Here is a 19,019-nt window from a genome sequence, read left to right on the forward strand (position 1 = left end):
TAAAGGAGCAGAAATCAACATCATTCAAAGTTTCTTTAAGTTTGCTTGGCCCAGAAAAAAGAATAGAAGGGAAGTTTTATCAAGACTGCTATCAAGTAGTTTTCTGTTTAAGAAGAAAAGTATAACAGGAAGTCTTCAATGTTGAAAACAGAGCTACGAGGTTTATAGTTTTACGGTCAATATTTAAGATCATGCACTCCAAGCAATGATTAAAATAAAATATTGTTCAAGAATGGTAAGAGAATAAACTTTCTGGATTTGATAACATGATCTATTTTTATTTGACAGAGAAATGTTTAAATTTTGAAAAGCACATTCATTGTTACAGCTATTTACAAAACTAAAAATTAGTTTAGAAGAGACAAAGATAGATAAACTTACTGCAAATGCATTGAACCAAGTCAGAGAACACTGTATAACCTTTGAAAGTGTTTAACAGACAGTTCAAAAACAACAAACAAACAGCTTAAACTGTTAAAAACATGTAATAAAGTAAACAATGTCATTATTTCTTTCTTTTATCAGTAATAATACTGCGAGATTTTGAACTGTTAGGAACAAAATAAATCATTGACAAGTAGGCTTTCACTGGTTGTAAAAAGAACTGGCTCAAGCAGAGATGACTAAATTTTTTGTCTTTTCCATAATGACCGGAAATTTATTTTAGTTGCATTTCAGATATGCATTTTTAGAATTTAGCATACATTTTTCCTTCAAAATTTTCAAAAAATTTCCATTTCAAAATTTCCTTTTTTGACTTTGGAATTATTCTCATTTGAAACTGTATCACTCATATTTTTTGTCTTAACGCCAAAAATGGTACTACCATTTCAATCAGATGTTGAAATCTATTTTTAAAATACTAAGTGCCTTTCCTGGTCTACCTTCAATGATACGATTATTAAACTCTCTTATTATCTGATAGTATTTCAAGCATATTTCCTGAATTTTCTTATCAATGATCTGCGAAAAAAAGAGGATGAATTTAAAAGGATACAAGCCAGTTTTGTAGCATTAGCTTTTCGCTCAAAACGAATGTAATTTAACATGGAGTCAGAAAAAAAATTCTCCTCCATAAAATGAAAACCATTCATGCCTCTTGAACAGATGTGGGTTTGATCCTTTAAATTTGGCACAGCACATGCTATTACTATCTTGCAAAACATAGTAGCTTAAAGAAGAAATAGCCAGTCTAGGAGTAACTTCACGTGATTGAAACGGAGAAATTTTTAAAAGGCAATGTTTTAATGTGACCCAATTAAACATTAACTTTTTGACCAAAAAATTCAAATCCACATCTATTTGACAGGCACGTTCTTAAAATGATAAATGTATTAATGCCTTGTATAGCTATTAAATTATTACACATTTAAAAGAAATTTAGTGCAGTAGTGCCTCGAGTATCCAACGATTAGTGGAGAAGGCCATGTCAGATATCAAAAAAGTCGAATAATCGAAACCATCAAAAAAAGACTGAGGACATGACCAAAAACTTAATTTTGACTACTCTAGATGACTGAAGCTTTAGATAATCGATGGTAGGATAATCAGGGCATTACTTTACTTACAATCACCGAGGAGGAACTTGAACAAAAAATATCATATTGATATTCTCAACGCCAAGTGAAACAGATTAACTTACAACTGGTTGAAAGAAGGGATCGATGATAGAAACAAATAGCATAAAGTAGATTTTAGCTTCGATAGTTCAAGAATTATACTCTGTGTAAACAAACAATTGAGGTTATTAGCCTTTACTTATTTAGGTAATAACTAAGCTAACACAGATATAGCAAAATGTTTAAAGATTGATTAGAGCTTAAATTAATTCTTGCCCTTCACTGAAATAAAGTACTAAGTAACTCACAGGATTGAATAGGCAACACTTCAAAATAGGAGATTAGTGTATAGACAATTTACTCAAATACGTTTCCACCCACTTTTTTACTGTAAAAATGGCCAGAATCGATCGGAATAGAAATATCAGTCCGCAACCACCAAAATTCTAATAGAGGCAAATTCTTAACCAGAATATTTGTAATAATATTAGATTAACTAAATTTTTTCCTCACCTTCATGTATAATTGAGGAAGCTTTCTAACCACAAAATTTGCGGAACATATGCCCCTATGTGGATGGAAAGATTTGAGGATGGATTTTGATCTCAGCTCTCCATTATTTTGTCGTGGAATGACATTTCAAAAGTCAGACGGCCCTAAAAACAACTTCAGAGAAGGGCTTGGATTTTCTTTTCTTTTCAAAAAGTAAAAGTCATTTTATGTGATATTCATACAAAACGGCCCATTGTTTGATATTAAATGTCTCGATTTTAGTGCTGTTAATGAGTGTGCAACCATTATCCCTTCCTATTAGTTTCCAGTGCATGTCTCAAAGTAAAGGGCACATTGGCTCTAGTTAAAACTGTTGGTCTAGAAGAATCTGGCACAATAGTATGTATACTTAGACAGAAAAATAAGGAGGATAACATTGCTACTTAAAAAAAAAAGATGATTTGAGACAATTATAAGAAACAACAACCACTCAATAGGATTATTTTGGTTGGAGGATTGAAGTAAACTAGGGAAATAAATTTCACAAAATGCATCAATAATTACAAGTTAAATTTCCGACGTTATAAATGCACTCCAGTCAAGGGGTCCGTGGGGGAGAACTAATCTGCCTTCTGAGTGTGAAAACAGGAGTCAGAAATTGCGCAAACAAAATCTGATGGAAATACTAATGGAAAAAATGAATACACAGATGAAACCTGAGGACTGAACACTTGAAAATTATTTTCTCCTTCTAATTTTACCTAGTAACGTGATTTTTATCTATCCTGCATAAGTAAAAGAATATTTATAAACGTAAAAGTATTTTATTTCAATCCAAATGTTTCGATTACTTTTGACACAAAACCCAGGAAACTGAATCACAACGAGCAAAGTTCCTCGTTACTTTTAACCGTTTTTTTCCTTCCCTCAAATTGACTGACAATTGAGGAATGCGCTTTTTTTAACTTTAACAGCAAAGTGTGGCAGAGTTGTATTGAATTCATGTAAAAAGCTCAAAACACTTGGAGGAAAAAGATCATTTTCCATAACAAATAAACAAATAAATTAAATTACGCTTTGCAAGAAAATGCACTTATCTACGGGTACAATATTATTGCTGCTGTAAGATATTAACATGACAACTTCAACAATAGTTAGAAACATAAGCCAACAATAATGAGTAATAAGATTCAACTGAAAGACTTCAGTACACAATGATTAGTGAAAGCTTGAAGATACAAGACATTCAGAATAAGAGGAGAAAGCTTGACATGTTTGAAGGCAAATCTTTGGGATGTTGTACCATTTCCAAGCCTTAAAAAAGAGTGCCGCTATGGCCAACAATCACACAGTTGTCAAAGAATTTGCCGCTAATTTTTTTATACATCACTGGCATTTCCATTCGCTTACTCTCTACTTTCTTATTTTTAGTGTCCTTTTAAGTACTAAATAATATACTGAGGACGAAAACAATCAATTAAAAAAGAATTGAATCTCTGGACAACAATCGCAAGATAAAAGGGTCAACATAATTCAGTGTCGATGTAACATAATGAAATACAAGAGGCTCGGAAGAATAGTCTTTGCCCATACCACAATCATACAAAAAATCTACATTTTTCTTCGCATTAAGCGGAGAAAAACCTCTGTGAATTGACAAAGTGCCTCCGTTTCCTTTTCCCTTTTTCTTAAAATAAAATAATCACTGTACATATATATACTAGTTTTCTGACTGACAAGGACTGAGTGCCAGTCCTGCACCACGAAATTGATAAATTTTGAATTGATTTAATAACAATCGGGGGTTGTTAATGACGCTGAACCCTAGTTATTTTTCAACAATGGGAAAATTAACATGTTTATTCCCTGAAAATCACAGCGTTTTAATATTTTCAACCTACCTCAGGAAAATTGATATCATCTCACAGACCAGACCAAAATCGATCAGACCAGATACGATGATTCAGACAAAAATGAAGAAGCTGAACTGAAATCGATGGGTAAGTTGACACTGAGAGGATACAAAAGGGGTACATTTTTAAATCAATAAACGCGACAAGTAAGAATCAAGTAAGAAAATAAATTAAATTAACTTCAACTACAATCTAAATTCATGCCTTTTTCCGTTCCGACTTTTTACAAACAATTCTCTTGTAACGTTAACAAAATAGATACTTTTCTCAATCTCCCAAATTGATAAAAATAAATTACTTTAAACTTTACACTCTATAACTTTCAGAAGCTCAATTAAACCAAAATTTTAAAAAAATTTAAAAAAAAAAGCTGCAAGTATGTGACCATTTGCCTTAATTTTTCATTCAGGCAACTCAACAGAGAGCACAGCTCTATTTCTAAGGATGACATACAGCTGAATTCACCACCATCTCCTCTAAAATTTAACTAAATTTGAGAAAAATTTAAAAATTCATTGTAATACGACCAAAATGAAAATGCCCTTCACTATGAAGCTTGAAACATCCAGCAGAGGAAAACAGAACCGAATGAGTAAGTGATTGAATATTTTATTTAAGGTTTATGAGAACTGACCGCTAACCATATTTTGCATCAGTTGCTTGTGTTAATGGTTTAAGTTGCTAACTACATAATAAGATAACATACAATTCACAAATACCACTTAATTAAAAGGATGTTGGTAATTTTTAGTGTAGTTCAAATATAGAAAATCGTTTTAACTTTTGATCATAGGACATGAGTAGCCAACAAGGGTAGTTTCCAAAACTTAAGTACAAGTTTCAGGGAAGTCATCGCTGCATAGCTGGGAGGCACTACAAGTTTCAAAAGGAAGTGCTCAAATCAGAACACAAAGGAAAAAAATAGAATGAGGCCAAGTGAAACAGAAGGTATCAAGTAAATGAGGAATATGGTAATTCCACTGATAAAATATGAATGAGACGAGAGAATAGATAAATTATAAAATTAAAATCTAAATGAAAAATACATAAAATAATGTTGGGTACAAAAAATTCGACAGAACAAGATACAAACATACCTTGTTATAACGTTTTCAGAGGAAAAGTAAAGTAAAACGTTTCCCAAAAAACGTTATTCTGAGAAACACTAAAATTAGAAGCGACTGACCGGGACCTGATAAAATGAGCCTTGTTCCTAGGAAAACGTTATTTTAGGAAACTTTATATCGAGATACAACTGCAGAAACAATTGCTACAGTGAAAAGTAGATTAGAGTGAAGAAAGATAAAATAAATCAAAGTCAAATAGGAGCGTAAATGTAAAAACTAAACTATAGACAAAAAAGGACTTTACGATTGGTTTAAGATTGTTTCATGGTGCTATTCGTACCTACAGATTGGTATTGGTCAGAGTAAGAAATCAAGAATTATGACTACAAATGATAAAAAACGTAATTTAATTTTCTAAAATATAGTAACTTGACAAAAGTAACTAAAAATTCATTCGTTTTTGAGAAAATTCACTAAGGAAAATTAATATATATTATTAAGTAAATAAGTCAAATAAGATTTATACAATGGCGAACAGAAAAAACAAATAATGAAACATAAATAAATAATAAATAAAGAAAAATTAAATCTTACAAGCCCTAAAAAAAGAAAAAAAAAAGGTTTGGAGAGATGCCTCATCCAAAAATTGTATTTAGGAGAAATGATAGTAAACGATAACCTATAAAAGCTGATACTCTCTGAGCCCATATGAAGATTGTAACAGTTTCAGTTAGACATGAGATTACTGGAACCCAAAAGATGCAAAACAAATAACTTTGATACCTGCTTAGCAATAAAATTAGAATAACAGAGCTCGAAAACAAAACAAAAAAAAGGTAAATAATGATATGAATTACAGTGCAATCAAGTTGGCAAACTAATCTTTGTTTTTTTATAATTCTTAGAAAAAGATGTACTCAGAGTACACATCCCCTATGCACAGAAACAAACACTGCCTACTTTTAAAAGGTGGTGCATTAAAATGTTAAATGACAATGGAGTTGAAATGAAATTTGACAATGCGCTAGCACTAATTGAAAACGTGAAATCTTGACTTTTGGTACATAAAGAATAATATAAAGTGAGTACTGATGATAAATATCCTTTCTGCAGAAAAATAAAATCTTTGCAACAGTATCTTAGGGCTTCCTCCACCTAATGGACTCCCCTGCCAAAATGAAAGAAAAATCTACAGCAAATATGAGTGCGTGATGAGTTTTTGATTTTTTTCCATTGGACTTTTCCTCAAAATGAGACCACAAATCTTCTTTATTTAATGTGAATAAGATCAACAAAGACAGAGAAAATTAGGAAGCTGCCAGTTCTCGAAAAGACCAAACCTTAGTTGAACTAAATTAAATAAGTTATCTTAAGACATAGATTAGTGAGGCTGATGGCAAATCTAGCAACAAAACTTCACACCATTGTGAAGTGAAATATAGTACAGTGTAATAGAATAAGTCATAGAAAAATTGAACTTTCTACGAGAATTCACTTATTTCAAAAAAACTCACGGGCTAAAATTTGAGACTAAGTTCAACAGGGTAAGAGCAGAAAAAGAACAAATTCACAACAAGGGAAAATGCAACGGTGAGACACAAAAATAGTCACTTACGTGAACTAAGTATAGTAACAATAAAAGATCAAAGACATACAGGTGAACTGGCATTTTAATGCTCAGTGTTCGCAATAATTAGTGATGCTAACATTAAAAATTAAATGTACTTTAAATGCACCGATAACTGATTGATTATCTTGATTTGAGAGGGGAAGCTCCTGGTAACACACACTGTAGGAGACAAAAAATGGCCCTTAACGTAGAATGCTCAGAAAATTTTAACTCTTACAGCACTAACCTTTATCTCAGGCATAATCTCAGCCTTACATTTGGGCAAAACTGCAGTTTGAGGAGAAGAGAGGGGGAAAATAAAAAAAAATGAATAATTTAACTTGAAAAGGAAAAAAATGGCAAAACATTGAACGACATAAGTGTCATCTGATACTTGATTTTCAATCTCATCATGAAATTCTACATTAGAAGAAGTGAGCTGACAGTATAGCATGGCAGGCTCCTAATTTTGGCAGATCTGTTTTAAATGCTGGAAGTCGAAACATTTTGTCGGATCCTATACGAAGGACAGTTTCTCGATTGCGCTGTTTCAATAATGCTTACTTACATTTTAATTAGTCATAGGAGAACGATCAAGTAAATTTTCCTGCAAATTCTAAGGATCTTTCTTCACTACTGTGAGAAAAAAAAACTGAAATTTTCAGACTACATAATTTGTTTGACAGTTCTATCATGAGAAGATAAAATGTTCGCAAAAATGCTGAAACAGCACAGGAAAACATTTTCCCTGCAGGAGAAGACGATTTGTGAATTTGCGTTTAATAGGAACATTCAATTGGAGACGGCTTCGATCTTTCTGGATGCGTCTCTGAAAATGTGGAGAATTTAGGATATTTTTTAACGCATCTGGTGAAATTGAGGAGAGAATAATTTTTTTGCACCCATTTTTTAGGATAATCCTGGTGGAATAAACCGTAAAGCAAATACGGTGAAAAAATTTCCAGGTAAAAACAGAGCAGCATGCCTCATTCGTTCACTTTGCCTTCAGTCAATAAAGCAGTCCATAAACCATTGTTCAGTTGATTCACTAGAATACTTCGGAACTGTATATTTACAAAATGAAACTTCTGAGATCAAACCAGGGGAAAACCTGCCATAACTACCCTATGAACTTCCTCAATTAAAAAGCTGACCAATTCTTTCCTTTGAAATTCAAGCAGAAGATTAAACGCTGTTGTAAAAATAAGATGAAGATCGTGGAGGAGCAACATGAAAGAGATGTAACAATTTATCAATTTCAAAAAATCAGGAGTTGAACTGCACTGCTCGCAAGTAACATAAACCACAGGAGAGGAAACAGTTTTACCCAATATTTTCTTGATTTATTCTTGGAGTGAGTGCTTAAACTGAAGAAGCAAAAGTAAGTTCATCAGCAGTTGTCACAATAAGAGCAGATTGATTTAACGGGCACTTAGATAAAGAATGAACCAAAGACAAAGAGTGTACCTGCCTGAGGAGCTTGAAAGGTTGATTAAGTTACGAGTAACAGGAAAAGTGGTATCCTGCTCCTGGTGAAAAGCCTTCAGGTAGAATAAGTGGATTGCAAAATGACTCAACCTGAAACACAAATTTTTATTAATTATAATGAGAATTCAGAGGCAGATAAAAGATATTATTCAGTCCTGGGTCGCAGATTCTTCCAATAATTTCTCAATTCAGAAACCAAGAATATCCTTGTATTTAGTAAACTAGGTAGTTCTCGCTAAAACATGAGATTCATCAAATTTTAGAAACCTACAAATTCTCTATGGAAGTAATCTTGCAAAAATGACACAGAACAGGTGGTATTGGAAACTTCCAAAAAGAATGACCTTTATTTGGACATATTTCTGCTGAATGGATCCAGAGACAGGTGGAAAGAAGGGGTTTGCTCCTTAGTCGAGGGCAGTAAGAATGAATGGGAATTATAAAGCGCCAGTGATGTCAGCGGCGACGACGAGAGCCATGACACCCGGCAACGCGGTCTATAACATATGTGCCCTGTCCACAACGCCCCCTCCTTATTCCCACCGTTCATGAAAGCTGCATAAAGTTGGCGCTTGGTTCCATTTGGTAGAATCTAAAATCCCGCTTTTCCATTTCCCCAAAGGGAATTGAAGTTGCGTGCTCTAACTTGTGATGGCTTCCAAATCACCAGGTACTTTTTTAAGTTGCCAACATAAAAATATCGCAGAGGTTTGCACTATCTGTGATATTAAGATTGCTTCTTGGTCAAAACAAAAACTTCAATTTATCTGTGTTCACCAGAAAAATCTCTCTGTGTGCACAAAATGTGTAAATCTTCCAGTTTTCGGCAGTGAAGAAGCTAAAAAACTGTCCAATATAAATGCCCAAGCAGGTATTTCTAGCTCCACCTCTGCACCCATGAATATGGATACTTCCAATTCTGAGGATATTTTTTTCCCGTATACGAAGACACCCAAGAAATCTACAATTGAAGATGGTTGGACAACGGTCACGCCCAAAAGGAAACATCAATCTTCCACGGATTCACCGCAAAAGGATCCTAAGAAAAAACCCACAAACTCTAACTCTAATATTAAGAAAAAAACTCCTGTTAAAGTGAACCTCAATAACTCTAAGTTTAGTGTACTAAGTGATTTAAATGTAAATAGTGAAAAAAGTGTAAAACCCTCCCCACCTCCCCCCATATTTGTCTCACGAATCAAAGATTCAGCCAAATTTAGGGAAATTGTAGTTAACCCACTTGCCCCTGAGGCAAAATTAAGAGCAATCAATCGAACACAACTAAAAATTGTTGTTAATTCGATTGATGAGTATAAAAACCTAATTAACTCCTTTAAAGAGAAAAAGATTCCCTTTCACACATTTCAACCAAGAAATGCTAAAGCTGTCAGAATGGTAATTAAGGGTTTACCTGTAGATTTTCTGACAAACGACATTAAAAATAGTCTTGAAACTAAAGAAAACATAATCATCAGAAACGTAACTCAAGTACGTAGACTTAAAGACAAAAGCAAACTAGCCCTCTTTTTCGTTGATTTTGAACCGTGGACAAACTCCACTGAATTTAAAAAATGCTTAGACTCCATTAAGGAAATTAACAAATTCCTAGTTTCTTTCGAACCACCCAAACTTCAAAGAAGGATCATCCAATGTAAGAATTGCTGGTCGTTTGGGCATGCAAGAGGGGGATGTTATCGTCCACCACGCTGCATATGGTGTGGTGACTTTCATAAAGCACAGGAGTGTCCCATAAGAACTCCCTCAATTGAGGGTATTCCAACTTGTTCCCCACCTCCAAATTGTGCTCTCTGCGGAGGTCAGCACCCCGCAAACTTTTTAGGCTGCAAAGTCAGAACCGAGATTCAAAAAAGAAAATTCCCTCCTCCAAAAAAAGAGGAAACAACTATAAATGCAGAGAAACAAGACAAAATCAAAAAGTCTTACTCTGAAATACTACGAGGTCAAGACCAAGCTCAATCAACATCCCAATCACATAAAACCTTTGATTCACATCTGATTACTAATGAATCAATTACCTCTTATCAACTTCAGCTCGAGTTGTTTAACAAGAGACTTGATAAACTTGAAAAAGTTTTAGAAACACTTGCTTCATCTATTACAGAGCTTATATCCATAAGATATAAGCCTCTAGGGCCACCTCAAATCCTTTAAAACACACTCCAAGTGGATTGGCGGGGTGGGTCGGGGGGCCGGGTGCCTCCTCGCCGGGTCAACCAATCAGTTATAAGAGGAATGTTATCGTAGTGCCATAGAGCTAACCATGCCAAGGCCATTCTTTCCCATTCTGATTGTTTGCCCTTACGGCGGGGTGGCCCCCGGCTTCCTGCCCCTCCCCGACACCTTTACACGAAGAGTACTTATCTTATCTAATATTCCTATTACAACGGCTGGGGCATTACATGCCCCAGACCAAGATGATAAGAGCATCACTCTTATCATATGTTCTCTACTTAATTTTATGTCACTTAGCTTAATGTTACTTTTAATACTAGTCGATAGATACCTTAGATTATATAGGTAGTGGCGACATTTGTAATTCATCAATAAAGATCTTAAAAAAAAAAAAAAAAAAAAAAAAAAAAGGGAATTAAGCCCAATTTTACACTGTTTCTTATCTAGATTTCTAGAGCACACCCCATCTTTCCCACTAGTCTATAGATCCTTTCAGCAGAAATGGGTTCATTTTAGGAGATGAAGACATTCAATTTGAAGATTTCATTTAAGAACTCAGGAAATCAATGATTGAGAAATGCAGCTTTGACGGCTGCAGTGCTGATTCACAACAGACAGACAACAATTAGAGACTTTCTTTATCTTCGTACTATAGACATTTTCAAAAAAAAAGCCAAAATTATTTCAATATACACAGGAACATAAAAACAAAAATAATGATACAATTAAATGAGAAGCAAGCTAAGGAATAAGAAATACTTAATCCTCCTTAACATCACTTAAAGAGTAAAATTTGAAGTTACGAACTGGACTGTTATGGATGGCAACTTGTTCAAGAACTAGGGGACCCCTCTGACTGCTGCGGAGCTCAATCCCCGCAGCGAACATTCTTCACCCTTGGAGGACCGCTTGGTGAAAGTAAAAACTAAGGTTATAATTAAGAAATTTGAAGACAGCAGGCACATCAATAAATTAAAATTTCCTGATGGTGGAAAAAACTTGGAAATCGACCTGGTAAATCTATAGATTTAGTTCTGACAAATTATGATATTTAAGGTATCTGAGATGTTATTGTGGATAGAGACGAAGGAGTTACAAATTGTAAATCTTAAATACAAATTCACTGAGATTGTAAGAAAGATAATATTTCACTGATGTTCATCCTGACCCTAACAAGGACTCTTGAGTCTAAGAACTTTAATAAGTTAGGAACATTACAGATGGATCTTATCCAAGATAAAAACACCACAGAAAGTTGCCATCACCAAGTCTTAAAATATGAGCTTACAATAAGACATCAAAGACTCTGGTCCTGACTCAAATGTAAAATGATAGTGTTGCATCTAGATACTGCTGAGATAAGGATATTATCACTGCATATTTCTATGATTGATTGATTGATTATGCCGAAGCTCCCGGCATACGATTCGATATATAAGTCCAACATGTTGTTCTCTGCCAGTATTCCGTGAAGAAAAGAATCAAAAGTTTGAAATTAAAGATGAATAGAGTGTGTTTAATTCGAGTATCCTTCATCTTTGCATAATAGCAGAGGGGTGTGGTTGCGGGTGGGAGTTTTAATATTGAGGTCATGATTTTTAAATATGTTGCAATTACGAGTTTTTGTATTGCCATTACGGATTTTAACATATGGACTGTTTATTTCCCAAAGAAGTATTTAAATTTTTGGTGAAAAGTGAAAATCGAAAATCATTCATGGCTGAAAAGGACTTTGGTAAAATTCCAGTATTTGATGGAAATAATTATGTGAACTGGAGGTATCGTTCAATTGCTTATCTGGAAGCGAAAGAATGTGCAAAAGTGATAAATGGTGACATCAAACCAGACAAAAAAACTAATGAAGCTTGGAAAATAAAGATGTACGAAACCAAGAATTTGCTACAAAGTGATTCTGAACTAGAAATTAGTAAGGATAAAGTGTCGGCTTACGCAATGCTGCATAAGTTTAATTCCTTGTATACTGTGCAAGATATTCAAAAGAAACTGCATACTCAAAAACAGTTGCTAAATCTCAAATTTCAAGAAAATATAGATCCAAATGAGTTTTTCACACTTTTCAAGAAACACATAAGTTACTTATAATCAGCAGGTGAAGTTCTGTCAGAACAATCAAAACTAACTTATTTTCTATTAGCCCTTCCACCAAGTATGAGTTCAATAGTGGAAACAATAAATGCTACACCTACCAACAATTAACAAAAATGTCACATATCTGAAACTCAAGATAAAATTAATGTAAGAGTCGTCACTTAATGCAACCAACTTGTATCCCCAGTCAGAATAATATGTCAAGAGTCAAAAGCAAACTCAAAATCAAGATGGACAGTCGCAAGTAGGCGCATAGCAACAAAAATTGTTGCGTTCAGTCACAACTTATAGATGCTGTGTGGCTAAATGTAACAATTAAAATTGAGTGTGGCTAAATGCAACAAATTTATTTTATTTTATTCTTGACTGAATTTTTAGAATGCTTCATTTATTAATATTTTGCCTCAGAGACAGAGGATGATCATGCGCATAAAAATCAACACTTTATGAAGAACTAAATCGAACTTCTAATGTAACCTAATTTAATCTACCCTAACATAACACTAAAGTTGCTAATAAAGTCGCGAACGTCATCCTAAGGTCGCTAAGGTAATCCTAAGGTCGCTAAATTGTCACTGACATTTCGAACATGGTGATCTTTCTTCTTCCAAATGCTTCCAGTTATCATTAATTTTGAATGAATCAATTGGATTTGTGTCTACTTCAGCACGCAAAGTTTCTTCATTAAGTTTGTACAGCTCTCGATGATTCGTGATGTACCAATTAGATGCACCACACATTTAAAAATGACTATATCCGGTAGAGTAAGCATTACTGCAAAATAATGAGCACGTACACAATTTCAGCAGCACCGTCAGCGCTTAAATCTTAATGACTAACTTCATGATCACCGGGAAATTGTTCATTTGTGGAATGAAAATGTTGTGTGGTATGTTGTGGAATGTGTGGTAATCATAGAGTTGCTAAGGTCATCCTATAGTCGCTAACGTCATCTTAAAGTTTATTCATCCAAGTCTCTCATCCAAAATGTATGATATACTATTCTCTCTGATTTCTCTCTAAAATCTCAAAGTTTGTGGCTAACTGGAACAAATTTTGTTGCGTGGCGCCACATGCCGTGGCTGAATAAACATATACCTACGAATCTTACAAATTTAAGGAGGCAAGTTGAGATAAGGCTATTATCACTGCATTTCACTGATTGTTATCAATCAATTGATTGTGCTGAGGCTTCCAGAACATGATTCGATATATAAGTCCAACTTGTTGTTCTCTGCCTGTATTCCATGAAGCAAAGAATAAAGAGTTTGTGTGTGAGGATCAATTGAGTGTATTTATTCCGAGTATCGTTTATCATAACAGATACAGAACTTTTAAAGGAAACATGCTAAGGAAACTAAGGGGGGGGATTAACGAGGCGGTGAGTTAATATATGAAACTAGTGAAACACCAAAGCCAAAAGGAAGCAATTAAATTATGAAACAGCAACCTTGGTATGTTAGTCACTTACATAATTTCAATACAAATTTACCGGGAGGACATGGAATGACTGCAAAATTCTTGTGCAGGGTGCTGGGACGAGGAATTATTCTCCAGAATCTACACCTGGCAAAAAATGAGACAAATTCAGGATAACCACTTCAGCAAATTACTTTTGTTTAGTTTTCGCTTTTTGTACTTACACTTTTCATGTAAAGAGAAAAGTATTTGTTGAGGTACGAAATTCCCAGGTCCTCATTAAAAACTTGTTCACTTGAGGTGAATCCAAGTATTATTTTAAACCATATCATATTTTTCCCTAGCAATCTTAAACCTGTAAAATGAAAGTAGACTAAAGAGTGTAGAATTTGGAGAATTTTATGTTAGACTAAAAAAAATAAGATCAAACTTGGAGCGGCTTGGATGTATTTGGGTAGTGGTGAGCCCAAAGTTCTCAAATCACAAAAAAGTATTTTGGAAGATCTCCACTGAGAAGATCATCTACCACAAAAATACGAACAGCAACTTCAAAATGAATTGTAAAATACAAGACTGAATTTAAACTCACCATTTTTTACGAGTTCAGCAAGGACAAAGTCTCTTAGCTTGGCATACGATTTCTCCAGATTATCATTGATGATCACCAAGTGAAAGTTGCCTGGAGTATCTCCTGAAATTAAAGACATAATATAATAATAAACATTGCAGAAAAGTTACATACAGCTAGTATCAAAACCAAGTTTGATTATTATGATTTAATGCTTTAGTAGTTTTAAAGTTATTAATAATTTTGTTAATTCTCCCTCTCTGCTTTTTCAAACAAATTTTCATGTTTCAGGATGATTTATCAGGCATGACCGTCTATTCCACATTTCCCTGAGAAACTGGATGGATAGATCGGTTGTGACTTGTATCTGTAGGATTGGAAAGGAATTTTCCCCATACATACATAAATTTCTTCCAATTATCTGTCTCGTCTTTTAAACCGAAAATCAAGAGTTTACTAACATCCTAAATCCTTGTTATGCCCCCTCAGCTGTTACAACACATTCCTATTCTTTTGTACCTTTTCCTCAATTCCAGCAACATTTATCTTAATATACGTAAATGTGCAGATCTTTCCAGTTGTATTATTTCCATTACAAATGTTTTTAGTCTAGTCTAGCCATCTTCAGTGTTTGAATCTCGTCAAAATCTTTAGGAGCCATCAAGGCCAGCATGTTGAAAATTTAGGAACTAAAATGGTTTTTTCTTCTTTTCTGAGGATTTAAGATTATCATTACGCTATCGCTTGGGATGTTAGAAATGGTTTAAGTTTTTTTATTCTTTTTTGCAACTTGTCTTATATTTTACCAATTTCACATTTTTTGATCACCACCAGAACATGAATCTATAACTTGCGCAAATGACCCATTTTTAGGAAACAACCAACATTTATTGCAGATGAAATTAACGTATTTGATGCTAAAAATAACCTGGCAGGTTCAGATTTGTTGCAACATAGCAGGATCGGATTTCTTCCAATCGTAATCGCACATTTGAGGAATATTTTTTATATCCACTCATGTTTATTTACACGCCTACTTTGGCTGCAGCTTAGTTATTTAGGTGCCAAAGCCAAATACTTAGGCACATACAGCGTATGGCACCTGTAGGATTTACACACTGGCTATCTTGTTACATTTTCATGTAAACTTTTGTCAGTGGGCTTGCGCTTGAATTTGTAAATAAATGAATAAATAATAAATAAAGTTGAAAAAATATTAATGTGCTGTGAGAGAGAAATTTTATTCAAGTATTTGAAGCTCTCTTAGAAAAGATTTTCCATATTTTTTATTAGCTCATTGGTCACCAAAAAATATGAAACAATCTATTAATTAAAGCTCACCATATTCAATTTCTTCCTGTGCAACAGCTAATCGTCTTTGGAGGCTGTCCTCAGTTTCTGTCCCTCGCTTACGGAGGCGGTCTTCGAGTTCTTTCAGTGACGGCGGTTTTATGAATACAAGAATAGGATCCATCATATTACTGCGTTGCTTTACTTGTTTAACACCCTGCATGTCGATGTCAAGCACGCAAATCTTGCCACTTTTCCAGACACTTTCAACAGCTGCTAAACTATTTAACAGATAAAAAGGTAGTGAATGAATAGCCGCATAATAACCAAATAGGACATCAATTCAGTAGTTGAATTTCGGAGAGTCAATGAACTTCCAATTATTTTCTCACTGAACTAACAATGGCATTACAACTTTTGGCGTCAGGATTTTTTCTCCGTTACTTTATTAAAGGTCAGACTAAGACAGGGACCACAGGAATGAAAAGGAGACAAACCTTAAGGAGCCCCTTCTAACTGCTCTTGGGAGATAAAGGGTAATCTTGATTTTAGAGGTCGTATTTCATTCAGGCAAAAATTTGGAAATTATTCCACCAAAATCAGAAAGTACAAAAAAATTTACCCTGAACTGACACCGAAAATTCTATTCCTGCCTAAGTTACAGATCTGTGGAAGGAAAACAGACTTCAGATTGTTGACTTCATTGGGTGGGCTGCAAAAAAATTTGCAAAATTTCTTTAAAATGATGAGACCTCCAGTGTTTGAAACTCACCTTAGAATTTCAGGAGCCATGTGGCCCATCAAGCTCAATTTTTAGGGGCCATTGAAGATTTTTTGAGGGCCAAATCGACTTTTTGCCTAAACATCATGGCGCATTTTGAGAAAAGTCAGACGCAAGATGTTTAAGTTACAGAACTAGTAGCTGTAACTTGTAACTTTCGAAAAATCACCAGACAGAAAAATTAGGATTTTTTTTTGTGGGGGGGGGGACTTTTTGGGGGCCACGTTGGTGCAGAGCCTTCATTTTTTAAGCGCTATGACCGATTTTTTAGGAGAATTTGGCGCGATGGCGCCTGTGAACACTGGACCTACTTGCACTTTACGGCATTTTATATTACTAATACGTTTTTCCGATTCAAGCTCCAGCAACCTCAGCATGACTTCTTCAATAACATGAAGGTAAGTTTTAACATTCCTAAAGAATGGCGCTTTCAGCTAATCTAGGCTCCAGCATTCTCAGAAAAATATCTGCAATGACATGCAAATGAGTCTTAACATTTCGGAGCTTTTCTTTTCTGATGCAAGTGTTCTTGCGCCTAAACTTATATTTTTTTCCAATTTCATGGCAAAATCTGATATTCTTAAAATATTTTAAGTTAGTAGATATTGCTGACCACCTCTTTTTTACCCGAATGATTATTTACACAGTAACACTAACCTTGTCCCATACAGATTGTTGGAGAACACAGCAGATTCAAGAAACTCTCCTCTCGCTATAGCGTTTTCCATCTCCTTTCGGTCTGTAAAATGATAATGTTTACCATCTATTTCACCGGGTCTTGGGCTGCGGCTGGTATGTGAAACAGAAAACCCAAATTTGTCAGGGTAGTCATCGAAAAGCCGCCGCAGCAGAGTTGACTTTCCACTGCCAGAGGGTCCACACATGACAAGCACTTTTGGACCGTGTCGAACCATTGCTTTGAGGTAACCTGCGGAGAAATATCAATCTGTAGAACTCAACATTACAGAAGCAAAACTGACGGTGAGTATCATGTTGGGTTGCCAAAAACAAATACTTTGAGCAAAATCATAGAATAAGAGGTCAAAGTATGATTTACCCCAACCAGAATCACTCATCAGATTAACACAAGTATGAACGAGTGAAAAAATGAATGAATGATTAATTGAAAAAAAAAGACCAGAAAGAAAAAAAACGAAGCACTGACCCCACTCTCCCTAAGCGCAAGCTTGTAGGGAGAGCGGTAAATTACAAAAACAAGACAAAAAAGGAGGAGAAAATAAACCAAGAATAACAATAATGGATAAAAATGAAAAATTAAGAATCAGAGTCTGACTAATCCTGCTTGGTAACAATTACAACACTGATTTAATTTGCACAAGAACAGAAGTGGGATCTCTGTTGATTGTCTCTAAATAGGATTTGAATATTCTCTCGAAACATGGGGAACCAGCTCTGATTTCCATATCGTGGCTAGAAAGAAACACTGGGCTAACGATATAAGATCCAGTGTACTTATCAAAGAAGAAAAGACAAAGTTAAAAAAATCCACTTCTCTGATGGCCGACTGGAAATTTATACAGAATATTTTGATTGTATGCTGTTTTACAGACCTTTCAATTTTGAGGAAATACTTACAGATTTATCAATATCAAAGACATGTAGGAGGTGCCTAGGGAAAAATAGCTGGAATCATTTCTTTAACAGTCATAGCCAAAATAACTTTCAGTGCAGAATTTAGAGTTCAAATTAAGGAATCAAGGTATGCTAATCTGCAGAGATCTACACACCTACTGCGTTACCACCAATATTAATGGACTCAAATACTGATAAACAGTGAAAGTAAAGAGGCTCTTTCCTCTATTACTTAAAACTTGATGTTTATCAGAACCTTGAACCTATTTGCTAATGAATGGGATAATAACAACAGAAAGTGAAAGAAACCTGCAGTTCAAAGGTTTCATTTCATAATAATAGGATTTAGATATGATGAAACCTTACAGGAAGATTGGTTGCAATGAGTCTAGGTGCACATAGTTCCCAAAGTCAGTCTCAATCTAATCCTACTGTTAGCTCAATCAGATGAGAAGAGCAATTGCTCAAGACTCTAGCGACTGACTTTTCCTATTACCGTACTCGTTTCGATTCATGAAATGTTCGCAGAAAATTCTTCTGGGATACTTTCAGATAGCAACCTTGCTACAAGTAGCAGGAAAGTTTAGATAGCCAGTCACATACCTTAGTGAACGAATTAGGGGAAAAAACATAGAATAAACAGGAGCTTACCTGAATATTGATTACAAAAATACCACAAGGTTAATCTGGGAGGGAAAAATATGACTGTTTCGATAAAGTGACTGAAGATAAGAGACCTTATAATTAGTTGCAGAAAGGAATCCTTAACATTACCACCGGCTATTTCGCAATATCCACTAAAAAACAAATTCACCGCAGACGTTTCACAGATCACAAAGAATTCGCGATTTCACGGCCCAAAAATCCAAATTCCACTTTAGTTATTTTTTCAGGTTAGAACTTAGATGACAAACTTTGAAAGTTCCGAAAGTTCTGGT

General features: G+C 34.6%; 1 protein-coding gene and 1 long non-coding RNA gene across 7 annotated transcripts; one reads left to right on the forward strand and one right to left on the reverse strand.

The window, feature by feature from the left end:
- Window positions 1-257: 257 nt before the first annotated feature.
- Window positions 258-18,962, reverse strand: LOC109032574 (guanylate kinase). Of its 6 annotated transcripts, none has more exons than XR_002008940.2 (6): window positions 18,733-18,962; window positions 17,146-17,416; window positions 15,759-15,988; window positions 14,439-14,540; window positions 13,923-13,990; window positions 258-8,218 (listed from the first exon to the last, which is right to left on the reverse strand). XR_002008940.2 is itself a non-coding variant. In XM_019044780.2 (5 exons), the coding sequence occupies exons 2-5, from the start codon at window positions 17,400-17,402 to the stop codon at window positions 8,214-8,216; spliced, it is 594 nt and encodes a 197-aa protein (XP_018900325.1). In that variant the 5' UTR covers window positions 17,403-17,416; window positions 18,733-18,960; the 3' UTR covers window positions 258-8,213. The 6 variants fall into 6 exon arrangements, 1 of the variants encoding a protein (XP_018900325.1); XR_002008939.2 differs by having other exon boundaries at window positions 13,902-13,990; XR_002008937.2 differs by having other exon boundaries at window positions 13,923-13,996.
- LOC140225205 (uncharacterized) lies at window positions 8,225-15,637 on the forward strand. Its single transcript, XR_011900337.1, has 3 exons — window positions 8,225-8,759; window positions 10,742-13,884; window positions 14,709-15,637. It is a non-coding gene; the product is annotated as an uncharacterized lncRNA (long non-coding RNA).
- Window positions 18,963-19,019: the final 57 nt, after the last annotated feature.

The sequence above is a fragment of the Bemisia tabaci genome, chromosome 8 (assembly GCF_918797505.1).
Source record: "Bemisia tabaci chromosome 8, PGI_BMITA_v3".
In the NCBI taxonomy this organism is placed as follows: Eukaryota; Metazoa; Arthropoda; class Insecta; order Hemiptera; family Aleyrodidae; genus Bemisia; species Bemisia tabaci.

Excerpts from the sequence above, each read along its gene's own strand:
- LOC109032574 (XM_019044780.2), bottom strand. The coding sequence starts at position 17,402 with ATGGTTCGACACGGTCCAAAAGTGCTTGTCATGTGTGGACCCTCTGGC. Across the intron at positions 15,989-17,145 it reads AACAATCTGTATGGGACAAG|TTTAGCAGCTGTTGAAAGTG; the intron begins GTTAGTGTTACT and ends TCTGTTAAATAG. Across the intron at positions 14,541-15,758 it reads ACAGGAAGAAATTGAATATG|GAGATACTCCAGGCAACTTT; the intron begins GTGAGCTTTAAT and ends CTTTAATTTCAG.